The sequence below is a fragment of the Hylaeus volcanicus genome, chromosome 2, assembly GCF_026283585.1.
Source record: "Hylaeus volcanicus isolate JK05 chromosome 2, UHH_iyHylVolc1.0_haploid, whole genome shotgun sequence".
NCBI lineage: Eukaryota > Metazoa > Arthropoda > Insecta > Hymenoptera > Colletidae > Hylaeus > Hylaeus volcanicus.
The window spans coordinates 1,907,519-1,919,639 of NC_071977.1; the positions used below are offsets into that span (position 1 = coordinate 1,907,519).

Here is a 12,121-nt window from a genome sequence, read left to right on the forward strand (position 1 = left end):
TATAGATCTTTGAATTGGGGGTGGATAGGGAGTGTGACTTAAGGAATTGCGAAACGAATTTCTGAGGATTATTTTTGCTCTCGAGGATCCTTGAATAATTTTAATATAAAATAATAGATACATAGAGATGCTTAAATTTCAAATATAGATCTTTGAATTGGGGGTGGATGGGGAGTGCGACTCGGTGTACAGTGAAATTAATTTTTGAGTATCATTTTCTATCGAGTATTTCAAACGATATTTATAAAACTGGTGTGCAATAATAGGACGCGAGATTTTAACACAGAGCAATTTCACAACATTCGATAGAAATCAATTTTCCCAAAGGTCTTATCAGAAGTTCAAAGATGGAAATCTGAACGATAATATTTTTATTAAATAATAATATTTTTAGCTTCCAAAGCCTAACTTTACCTGGAACTTTGATTTTATTTAGTCTCCCACTCGAAGAAGATTGTGCATCATTATTTTATATTGTCCGCGATACATCCAGACTCGTGTATGGAACAAACGTGAGAGAATACAAGGTGGTAAATCTATTTTCTTTCCAAGTTCAACGAATCATTACGTACGACAGGGGTTTCTTCGGATCGCCCTCTCTTACCGTCGTTTTTTCCCCAGTCCTTTTCCTAATCGTGATCTACGCGTAACATTACAACGGCATGGCAAATTAATTTAAGGCAGGGCAAATTAATTTAATCCTCCTTCTTGTCTGTATTGCGTTCTTCCATAATTTGATTTTTTAAATAAAATTTATTTTATACGTATTTATCTAATTACGATAATATATTTATCCTTCCTGTCTGTATTGCGTTCTTCCATAATTTGATTTTTTAAATAAAATTTATTTTATACGTATTTATCTAATTACGATAATATATTTATCTAATTATGTGCTCTTAATTAATATAATAAATGCATGAAATCCGCATCCTGGTCATCGGTATCATCGAAGTTACAGAACGGGGCAATTTTCTGCGATATCCCAATATAAATCGCTTCTAAATTATTCCGTTAATATCCTTTTTCTTTTGGGTCATAAATCTACTTTTTAGTAGAAACTGGTTCGTAGACGACACGACCGTTACGAAGGGTGCGCGCGTACGGGGTTAATTAAAGTAACGTAACGCAACATATTAATCTTGCTCGTTGTACAGGGCCGTTGCTAAACGTCCTCTTAAGGCAGTTAATAACACACCGATATTATTTACAGCGGTATCGCGGCGGGTATCGAATAATCTCGAGGAAACCGCAGAATCTTTCAAATTCTCAAGGACACGAATAAGGAGTCAACAAGAACACGAACCTTAGAATGCAGGATTAACTGTGCTTTATTTACAGTCGAGATTCCTACGCTGATGCAACCTTCGAGTTTACGAAGCTTTTCCTTTCGATGCAATTTCAATTCTTATTCTTCGTAGATTTGTCACGTTAGCAAACGTTACGAACGTCATAAAAATAGGCGTTTTAGTAGCGGGTATTGTATTATAGTACTCGCGACTCCCACACTCGAAATAAGGAACGAAATGAGAACACGAAACGTAGGGTACAGGAATGGTCGCGTAGATAAAGCGATCGACTGTGGATCCGAGGATCGTGGCTTCGAATCTCCGTGCCTTATTTTTCGTTTAGACTCCTACATATGGGGGCTCGTCCGGGATGGGGGGTTACAGCGGCAGAGGATCGGCCAGTGACGATGAGTGACGATGAACAACAATGCCACGCGAAGGACGGTGGAGCGGGCAACAATGAGGCGTCGAGAGAGAACAACGTTCCAGAAAGAGAGAGGGGAGTACACTCGCGAAAGAGGGTGCGGCGCGCACTGTTGTTGAGACGCGAAACCCGAGAGAGAAAGAGAGAGGGGAGTACACTCGCGAAAGAGGGTGCGGCGCGCACTGTTGTTAAGACGCGAAACCCGAGAAAACGGAAATAAAAACACGAAACGTAGGGTACGGGATTGGTCGCGTAGGTAAAGCGGTCGACTGTGGATCCGAGTCTAGATCTTCGTTTAGATTCCCACAAATATCAAGTATATCAACTTCTTGGCCAACGAACCCTAAATCTATTAATATATAATAATAAATCCGATTACGACACTAGTGATTTGAAATTAAATTGTATGCCAAGAGGTTAATCGAGGAAGCTTATTAATAATTGACGAAGCGAGTATCGATCGTTGAACCACCAAATTTCCTTGTCGAAGAGTGCGTTATCGTCGCTCTACGTGCTGCCCTTCCTCTGCAACTGGTTCCTGGTGTCTTCCTCCATGCTAACGCCCCTGAGAGCCGACGGGAACCTGAGGATCTTCAAGGACGCGCCCAGCGACTTCGAGTACGTGCTGAAGAGGCACGGGAACAGCGGTCGTTCCGACGACGCCGACTCCAAGGAACGGCGAAGCAACGTTGGCTCGTCGTCTTTCATCAGATTCGGCCGTGGCGATTCCGAAGTGAACGCCGAGAAGCTCCTAGACGGCGAGGCCGACGACGGATCCAAGGTCAGCAGGTATCCGCGATGGAAGTCTCCGGACGTGGTCATCAGGTTCGGTCGATCCGGCTACAAGGCTGCCAATAGGGAGTTCAAGCGGGGAAGGAACGACCTGAACTTCATCAGGCAAGCATCGTTAGTGCTCACGAATTCGCTGCTGAGAAGACATACCATACCGAATTTGCATGAACATCCACAGTCTAGTTTCACGAATATCTCGCCTTTATTTGTCCACCTAATGTAGCCTAAATTCAGTTCAATTCCACGTAGCATCGCATACCGCCCCGATTTAATCGAAAGAGAAACGAATTGTCCTTGTGTCTTCGACCCTAAATCTCCTCGCCGTTTCTATTATCAATTTTCTCGACAGATACGGCAGGAACACGCAGATGTACCCCCTGGAGATCGACCTGACGGCGATGTGCTCCGACCTGATGCTGAACGACGAGCCGAAGTATCTCCACCCCTACGAGGCGAGGTTGCTGCGTCTGTGCAACGTCCTCGACGACGTCGACGTCGAGCACAGGAACTCTCTGAGCTATCTGGAGAACCGACTCGACTCGAAGCACGAGTAAAGCCCTTGCCCAGGTCCATCGAGCGATCATCGTCAGGATTTGCGTCGACGGGCGTGCAGGAATCAAAACGGGAACGTCGAGGGGGAAGACACCTTCGGATCCTGAAATTCCCGCGAACAACGTTATCATCGGCCGATCGTGTTATCGAGACCTTCATTTTCGTTTAATCGAATCAGCCTCCCTTTTCCTCCAGTCAGCCGCGACGCGATGGACCGCTTCCTTCTTTTTTTTTTTTTAAAGTAATTGAAATGCAAGAGTAACGAAACGCAATTGGCGACTGCCACGACTAAAGCCGCGAGCTCTTTGTTCGGAGGCGATCCAGTAACGTGGTTACTCTTAATATTATTTTAACATTAAGCTATTCGAACTAGTAATTGCCTCCCCTCCCCCTCTCACCCCTCGAAGATAGACTTTTGATTTATTTAGCGATGATTAAACGCATAAAATTCGAGGCATCTCGTGTCTTGTTCAGGAGGTTCTCTGTGTCGATGGTTATGTTTATACCGTGCGAAGCGTGCAAGCTACGAAACGATTCTATTTGTTCTCATCTCTGTGACAGCGAGGACAGGAATATTTATTGTACGATAGTTTCTACTGATAGTCTCCATAGTCTCTCAGTCTGTGCTTGAAGTACGTCGAAGAACATTTCGCGCTACTTCGGGTAACAAAAACTTCTCTTCGTTTAATACAGACTAACCAAGTTATTTTCATAAATCGATCACTAGCTGTCCAACACGTACAGCGAAAACGTAACAAGAAATTACTCGGCTGGCGAATAACGTTGCTCCACGATATTCCTTACGGGTACCTTAATGTACATCCACCTGCTCCACCGCGTATTCAATCAGTATTCAATGTACATATAAAGGTCTAATCATTGCTATCGACTTTGGCGACGATCACTTCGACCCTTTCCGTACTACTGCCATCTATAGGCGACATTCACGATTATGATTACTTTCTGTAGCATGCATTACAAAAGTTTAGTGTCAATCACGTTCGAGATTTCCACGAATGCCGCTGGCGTACGGTGCAACAACTCTCGTGGAAAACTTTCTCGTACCACGAAAGGATTAAACCCGAAGAAGATACGTCGCTATCGTCGACGACGATCCTCTTCGTCGTTCCCATTTCGAGATTGCTGGATGCAAGAGGAAACAGGGCTGTAAACAAATTTCGATCTTCTGTAACCCTTAATAAAATCGAAGAGTACGCCTCGCGATGAATATCTCTCTTCAGTTTTTTAGTTTCTTAACGAAATGTCCCGTCACCAATTTCTGGGTGACCTGACGATCAACGTGTTAAAGGATAAACTTATTTATCCTTTAATAATTATTACGAAGTATTTATTTTCTCGTCAGCCCCCCTCTCCGCACCCTTCAATTTACGATAAGAGTTAGTATCACGGTACTGCGCACTGTCTGTAACCTAAACGTCGTTCTTAAAGTGAATGTAAATTTAATACACGCGTATAAATTAAAGGAAAAAAAAAACAAACAAAAGTGGCTGGAAGCGTGGTTGTTGTCTCTGCGCGTTCTATCTCCTTGACCATAAAAGAAACGCCCTCGTCCCAGGGTGAAACTGGGACAAACGAGAATTTACCTTTTTCCGACCGCGGGCACTCTAATTCTTACGTATCACTCCGCGCGTGTTTTCCTCTGTTTTATTTTACTGTAACAACCCTGTTTTTTTTTTTTTATTCTACTGGAATAAATGCAAAATTGAGGGTTCAGGAAATGGACCACCAAACGGAGAGAATCACCTCGGTCGGTCGTTGAATTGAGAATGAATCGTGTAGGGCAATTGTTTAAAATAAATACGTTCGAGCGGTAACGATCGAAGAGTTTTGTTATACGTAGTTTCGACTGAAAAATTTGTAAAGAAATTTTCGCTGTCTTTTAAAAATCCAACACAATATGAACCTACTCCTGGAAGCTTTTTGTATAAAAGAAGGTTACTTCCAGAGTAGATGTTTTATAATTTATATCGTAACGAACTGCTAACAGCCGCGCTGCGGCTCGTTTCAGGTAACCGACCCACGACCTCGGCTGGTCGTAGTATTATTCATTAACGTGGAGCGTCTAAAAACGGTAGGGAAGAGGATACTTCCGGGTCCTTTTTGAAACAGAAAATAGCAGCCAATAAGTAACCTTAAAAATACGTTTTTACGTGTATTATTTAGTTTTAATGTTTTACACCAGTTCTGTGATGATAAAGTACTGCAGGTAATTAACATAACAATTATGTCAAAATTACTTGCTATTAGATTCTTAACGAGATATTTGTGTTATTATTTAACGAATGGTTGCGTTTTTAGATTGAACACATTTTTTAAGGTAAGTCTGACACTACAGGTCTGTTAAATTTACAAAAAAAGAAAATTGTTAAAGTTACCATCATTTTGTGTTAATTTATTTAACGTAGAGCTTGCGTTATCGATTGACACAAGTATGATATCGTAGTATCGCGCCATCCATACTCAAGAATAAAGAGTCAAAGGATCGTGGCTTCGAATCTCCGTGCCTTATTTTTCGTTTAGACTCCTACATATGGGGGCTCGTCCGGGATGGGGGGCAGCGGCAGAGGACCGGCCAGTGACGATGAACAACAATGCCACGCGAAGGACGGTGGAGCGGGCAACAATGAGGCGTCGAGAGAGAACAACGTTCCAAAAAGAGAGAGGGGAGTACACTCGCGAAAGAGGGTGCGGCGCGCACTGTTGTTGTGACGCGAAACCCGAGAGAGAAAGAGAGAGGGGAGTACACTCGCGAAAGAGGGTGCGGCGCGCACTGTTGTTGAGACGCGAAACCCGAGAAAACGGACATTCGAGGGCGAATGAATATCAATTCAGGATAGCCGAGTATAGTATCCGCGCCTCCCATACCCAACAATAAGGAGTCAAATAAAAACACGAAACGTAGGGTACGGGATTGGTCGCGTAGGTAAAGCGGTCGACAGTGGATCCGAGGATCGCGGGTTCAAATCCTCCGTGTTCTTTGTTTCGTCATTGAAATAATTAATAATAAGTACTAGCATATTTCAACATCTACGAAACTGTAAGCAGAGAAAAAAGAGTCCAATTTAAAGTTCTATTAGATTTTAATGGTACTAGAGTAGCGAACCACCACGCGCTCTTAATATAAACAATTTCCAGCTTCGCTTTTCCCACAGAAAATTAAAAGAAACGACCCCGTTCCGTCCTCATTCTGTCTTTATCCTGTTTCCTCCTTAACGTCGTCATTCCTCCCCATCTGGCCAGAACCTCGTTGGACGGTCGTCAGAGACGTGACACGAGTATCGCACCCCTCTGCATTAAACACAACGTACAACTGGCGAAAGAAAAATCGCAGAAAAACACCTATCCGTGGTTTGGCCAGGTAAACGAAGAAGAACGAGGTCTCCACGAGGGTGTTCCACCTCGGTCCACCCTCGGTCGTCCATTAAATCCCGTGAGTTATGGTTGATTCTCGCCAGTGCTCAAGGGACTCGGTGGTCACGTTCAACAAACAATGAGAAAAAATTGTAACATTGTTTCGTATACAACGCTCGAAATTCATCTTTACAATGACTCGATCTATTAGGTAGACTGGAAAGTGATGTCGTTTCGTTTACATTAAATTCAAACGAATTTTTGATAAATTTCTATTTTTAAGCAATTATGTAATCGTTCTCGTTATCAGCAGCCACCTAGTGTGCAAATTTTCGGTGATCGATAAACATCAACGAGCTGTTGAGCGATAAACACGGATTTAAAATTGCAAAAACGACATTACTTTCCAGTCTACCCGATACAAGGCCTTAACGTTTACAATAGAAATTTACATTTTTCGAAAGTTACTTACGCTGACGTAAATACTTATCCACGCAAAGCATGCATCCAAATTACTTTCGATTGTCGTACCGATACATCCGAATCGCTACGAATTGCTGATAGATGTAAACGTCGTCGAGGAGGTCTTAGAAAATAACCCTGAAAAAAAGAAATAAATAAGAGAGCAAAGATACCAAGTACCCGCGTACGGGTCGGGTGAATTGACCTGATATTTCTTAGGGACGCGGATATCTTGCACGTGGATGCGCAATGTGATGGCCAGGACGGCAGCCAGGTAGACGGTCGGTTCGCGAAGCGGTTCTCTTAGTTCCGATGAGACCCACGTGTTTGTACTTAATCCCATGCCCCAGCTGACCGACGTCCTAAGGCTTCCCTAAACTATGTAGAGCTGGTGAACGCACGGCTTTTGTCTTTATTCTTATCCAACGTTACACAAAGTTTCGCCGTTCCCTGACGAACGGAGTGCCAGGAGTGACGAGGTCCCTGGTTCGTTCCCGTGTCACCTGTACGGACAGTGCCATGGGTTCCCGTTAATCGACACCTTGGACCAGGTATGGTTTTGTGTCGGTGCGGTTGGAAACTGGGTTTCGAGGCCAATACGTGTCATAGTCGACGAGGGTTGAGGGAGAAGGTTCGTTGAGTTCGTAGGAATAGAATTTTTATAAAGTTCTGTCTCCTTTTTTTTTTTTTTTTTATTTATTAAAAAGCAAAGGAAACCGCGTGTAATAGTTTTTACTAGGAGTAGAATTTTGTTAAAAATTCTGTCACTATTTTTTTATTAAGCAATAAAGCGTGCAATAGTTTTCATTGTTTTTGTTTGAGTGGCAAGAATAATTCTTTGAAATTGGGAGAGCGGCAGCGATTGTGCCGGAGAGTTCTTGAAATCTGTTCGGTTTCTGAAGGGTCGGTCTTTTGGTCGACCTGCATCACTCGACGTCTCGTCTCGAATTGGTTCGTAGCGATGTAACTGATACTATATACCACGTTGACGTGCAAACTATTCTTCAGCGAGGTGCTTACTGGAAAGTGTTGAAATTTTAGACAGCAATTGATAAATACGTCTAATCGAATTAATATTATTCCTTTTTTTCTTATTACGTTTGGCAACTACTCGAAGGCGCATTCGTTTATTTCGTACAAATCCGACTTCAAGTATTCATTTAAAACGTATCGCCACAACGGTCGGGAAGTATGTTAATCGCGGCGCTCGGATTAAATCCCTTTTCGATATCGAATTATGGATTTCGTTCGGGTAATATAGGACAATCGATCAGCATGACGTGGCTCCCGTTTAGGAGATTATCGTCGGATCATTGTAGACAAATCCTCCACTCTCGAGTCTGATCTCGAACTTTCCTTTCCTAGATTTTCGAGTAACTAATTTCTATTATATTTGCAAACAGGGATTTCTTCTCGAACTTTTCGATCATTTATCGGAGTCTTAATTCTTCCTCTTAACTCAACACTGATCCTTCTATGAATTTATATATATATATATAATATTATACACTACTCTAAAATGAAAATCTGTTTTAAGCTACTCGACTCTAAGTCATCATTCGTCTCCATTTGCATTTCATATACTTTTTCCAATACGTACTCCATTGCTTAAACTTTCAGAACTTTCACCTTTAAACTTTCAACTTTGTCCAGGAAGAAAAATTTAAAAGAGACCCAATATTTTCTCAACCTAACATTTTTTCCTTCCAACGATGGAGCTTATTTACACAATTCCCACACTGGCGACTCACGAGAGAATCCCTGCAGCTAATTAACCGCTCAACAATTGCCAATCAAACCTTTCCACGTCCTTTGGGGCTCGAAACACGCGAGAAAGGACTCGTGGGGCCTAACAGTAGAAGATTAGCGTCGTCCCACGCGTGGCTCAGGATTTTCCTGTCTCTGTTTGTCGTACGTAGGCGTTCCTGGGGATCGATGAACCAAGTTCACGCGAATATCTGGGCCCGTCGATAAACACAGTGGGAAAATGAATCCGTCCGAGTCGCAGCAAAATCTTCTGGCGAACGAGGCGAGGGCGCCGTCGGTGCAATCCTTGACCCCACCACAGGACTATGCTCTTGGCCCAGTTGAGAAGCACTTCCTGCTAAGCGCGGAACGAGGTGATTGTGCCACTGTCAAAAGGTAATCCTTCGTGCTGCCGCGGAAGATAAATCGTCCGCGAGATCGCGATAAATGATAGGCTAGGAACGATACGCCGCTATCGAGAATTTTCTCTAAATTTTTCTTATCTTAATCGAATCTCTTATTTTCGATCGGAGTTTTTTGAGTAGCTGCCGGAAGCACACTGCAGAGCATAGCGTCATTTATATCTTTAAATGTTTCGAACTTTCGAGTAACCAATGGATTCTTATACGCAAGAACTTTATGAACTTTGTAAACTTCGTACTATTCTATCGTATGTATCTTACTTGTATTTCGACTATCTTTCGTGTTTCGACTATTCTATTCTATAGAGACGACATTCCGAGTTCAACTTTCGTATTTCAAACGTGACCGTCCGTCTGTGTTTTGAAATATTTCATGACATTCTGAAACAGGTTACTGGAGGAGAACAAGGACCACCCGGAGCTGCTGAACATCAACTGCGTGGATCCCCTGGATCGATCAGCCCTGATCGCCGCCATCGAGAACGAAAACGTCGAGTTGATCAATTTGCTCCTCGAGCTCGGGATCCAAGTGAAGGTAAAAGTCTGGGTTTTTCCCATAAAATTAAAGAACACAAGAAGTAGTAAAGTATACGAACACGTAGAGGTAGATTCCTAATAAATTATCCAACGCCAAGGCTAGGCATTTAAAAGCGCAGCGCATTCCCCACATAATTCCTCCTTTTTCCCTTAGGATGCACTCTTACACGCCATAAAGGAGGAGTACGTGGAAGCTGTGGAGATCCTGTTGGAATGGGAGGAGAGGACACACACGCCCGGGCAACCTTACGTGAGTTCAACACGTTCATCGTAGCCTAATCCAACCACACTTTACATTAAGCGTTTAAGAATATTTTCTAAAATTAACAAATTTTATTTTTTAAACCCTGTGCAATTAAAGACTCCAGTGATTTTTTTGTTTTTCAAGAGTTTAATTATCGTCAAGACTTCAGGAATTTTTGTTGTCAAGAATTGAAGCCTTCGCTCTTCAGGATGAGAATAGAAAGTTGTACGTCGATGGTTGACGATTTCTTTTCAGAGTTGGGAAGCCGTCGACAGGTCGTCGTCGAACTTCACTCCAGACATAACACCGCTGATTTTGGCCGCACACAAAAACAACTACGAGATCTTGAAGATACTCCTCGACCGTGGCGCGACGCTCCCTACTCCCCATGACGCCAGGTACAAACAGAAAGATCAACCCGGGGCCAGACGTCTTAGGCAGCCATCTTAAGAGTGGATGTTGAAGGATGTTTAAAATAAGGCGTTTCTTTGCGAATTTTTTAAAAATAACGCACAAATAATTTCTTTCGATACATGGAAAGTCAAATGAGTAAGGCCTCAACCCTCGAGAGGCCTAGAACTAACAAAAATAAATTACTTAAAGATTCTAGATACGTAGATTCTAGATACCAGAATTAACAAAAATAAATCACTTAAAGATTCTAGATAGATTCTAGATACCTAGAATCTTTCCTAAAAAAAAATCGAACAAAATTCATTGACGTTTCGCCAAGATATACATGTGACGCATCGTCCGTAACACCTTATAAACGTTGTCACGTGTGCAGGAACGGTTATCTAAAACGGCGTTAACTCGAAAACCTTAAATCGAAGTCGACCGGTTGTTCCAAGTTATTGGGCTTCATGTCAATACTCGTTCCTCGCTCGCCGCTCGTTTATTCGATTAAGAATGCTAATTATGTTATTGCAAAACCAGCACGTGCTCGCACTGGGTCTGTCAATAATAAACGAATCATATCAATTGACACGTGTTCAATTTATCTTGTGCCGATATATAATTCTACTCGTAGGTGTGGTTGCGACGAGTGCGTGACGTCCAGCGAGCAAGACTCCCTGAGGCACTCGCAAGCTCGAATAAACGCGTACCGCGCCCTCACTTCGCCATCTTTGATCGCCCTGTCCTCGAGGGATCCTCTTCTTACGGCCTTCGAGCTGTCCTGGGAACTACGACGACTGAGCAAAATGGAGCAGGAATTTCGATTCGAGTACAATGTACGTAACGAGGAGGATCGAAGTACAACCCCTTCGATGAAGATCATTCTTACGTGTTATTACGTCGTTGTACGTTGTTCGCGAGCAGGAGATGCGAGAGCAGACGCAAAATTTCGCCACTTCTCTGCTGGATCACGCGCGCACGTCCCTGGAACTGGAAGTGATGCTGAATTACAATCCGCACGGTGAGAACTGGGAACCAGGTGAGAGACAGACGTTGGACAGGCTCAAGCTGGCCATCAAGTACAAGCAGAAACAGGTGAAGTAACTCCTAGCTTCGTATTTCCTCTTCTTTGTTTTTTTTAAAGGACGATCATTTTTAGAGGGTTCGCACTTTCTCGCAAAAGTTGTCGGTTCGACTACAACGAATTATAAAATTTAAAGTTCGTAGCCCACCCGAACGTGCAACAACTGCTGGCTGCGATCTGGTACGACGGGTTGCCGGGCTTCAGAAGGAAAAGCATGATCGGACAGTTCATAGAAGTCGGGAAACTCGGCGCCATGTTTCCTGTATATAGCTCGATCTACATGCTCTCGCCTACCTCGCCTATGGGTCTGTTCATGAAGAAACCGTTCGTCAAGTTCATATGTCACTCATCCTCCTACGCTTTCTTCCTGAGTAAGCGCCATCGATTTACGGAATAATAAATCCCGCAACAAAAAAAAAAAAAACGATAGAAATGATAAAAATGAATTCTTTGGAAGAAAAGAGTTCCTCTGTTAACTTTTAGCAAAGGTTTCTTCGCGTGACGCACGCAAAAAGGAATTAGTTCCTGGTAATTGCATTCTAATAGAGATTCGAACGAATTATAAATTTGCGTTAGTGCTGCTGGGGATGGCGTCGCAACGCATCGAGTACCTGGCAATCGAGTTATTCGGGAACGCCTGGCTGCTGGACATATTAGCTGAGTGGAAGAGACGAGAACGTGGCTGCATTCCAGGCTTCGTCGAATCCGGTGTCATCATCTATGTTATCAGTAAATAGATCCGAATGAACCTGTAAAAATATTTTCAATCGACCATTTTCCTCTCGCGAAATACGTCGATCT

The 12,121-nt window shown here is 43.0% G+C and overlaps 2 protein-coding genes across 4 annotated transcripts in view; both read left to right on the forward strand.

Moving 5' to 3' along the window:
• The window catches only part of LOC128872071 (FMRFamide-related peptides-like), a 5,809-nt gene extending 1,254 nt beyond the window's left edge, over positions 1 to 4,555 (forward strand). Inside the window, exons 2-3 of one of the 2 annotated variants that reach the window (XM_054114394.1) lie at positions 2,204 to 2,619; positions 2,855 to 4,555. In XM_054114394.1, coding sequence (XP_053970369.1) covers positions 2,204 to 2,619; positions 2,855 to 3,059 — 621 coding nt within the window. In that variant the 3' untranslated portion in view covers positions 3,060 to 4,555. The remainder of the gene's footprint in view (positions 1 to 2,203; positions 2,620 to 2,854) is intronic. The other variant, XM_054114395.1, reaches the window with a different exon arrangement.
• Positions 4,556 to 6,182: 1,627 nt separating this feature from the next.
• Positions 6,183 to 12,121, forward strand: part of LOC128872070 (transient receptor potential protein) — a 10,610-nt gene continuing 4,671 nt past the window's right edge. The window contains exons 1-9 of one of the 2 annotated variants that reach the window (XM_054114393.1): positions 6,183 to 7,522; positions 8,811 to 9,033; positions 9,450 to 9,594; positions 9,751 to 9,846; positions 10,096 to 10,238; positions 10,871 to 11,072; positions 11,161 to 11,331; positions 11,457 to 11,691; positions 11,897 to 12,049. In XM_054114393.1, the coding sequence (XP_053970368.1) occupies positions 8,879 to 9,033; positions 9,450 to 9,594; positions 9,751 to 9,846; positions 10,096 to 10,238; positions 10,871 to 11,072; positions 11,161 to 11,331; positions 11,457 to 11,691; positions 11,897 to 12,049 (1,300 nt within the window). In that variant the 5' untranslated portion in view covers positions 6,183 to 7,522; positions 8,811 to 8,878. The remainder of the gene's footprint in view (positions 7,523 to 8,810; positions 9,034 to 9,449; positions 9,595 to 9,750; positions 9,847 to 10,095; positions 10,239 to 10,870; positions 11,073 to 11,160; positions 11,332 to 11,456; positions 11,692 to 11,896; positions 12,050 to 12,121) is intronic. The other variant, XM_054114392.1, reaches the window with a different exon arrangement.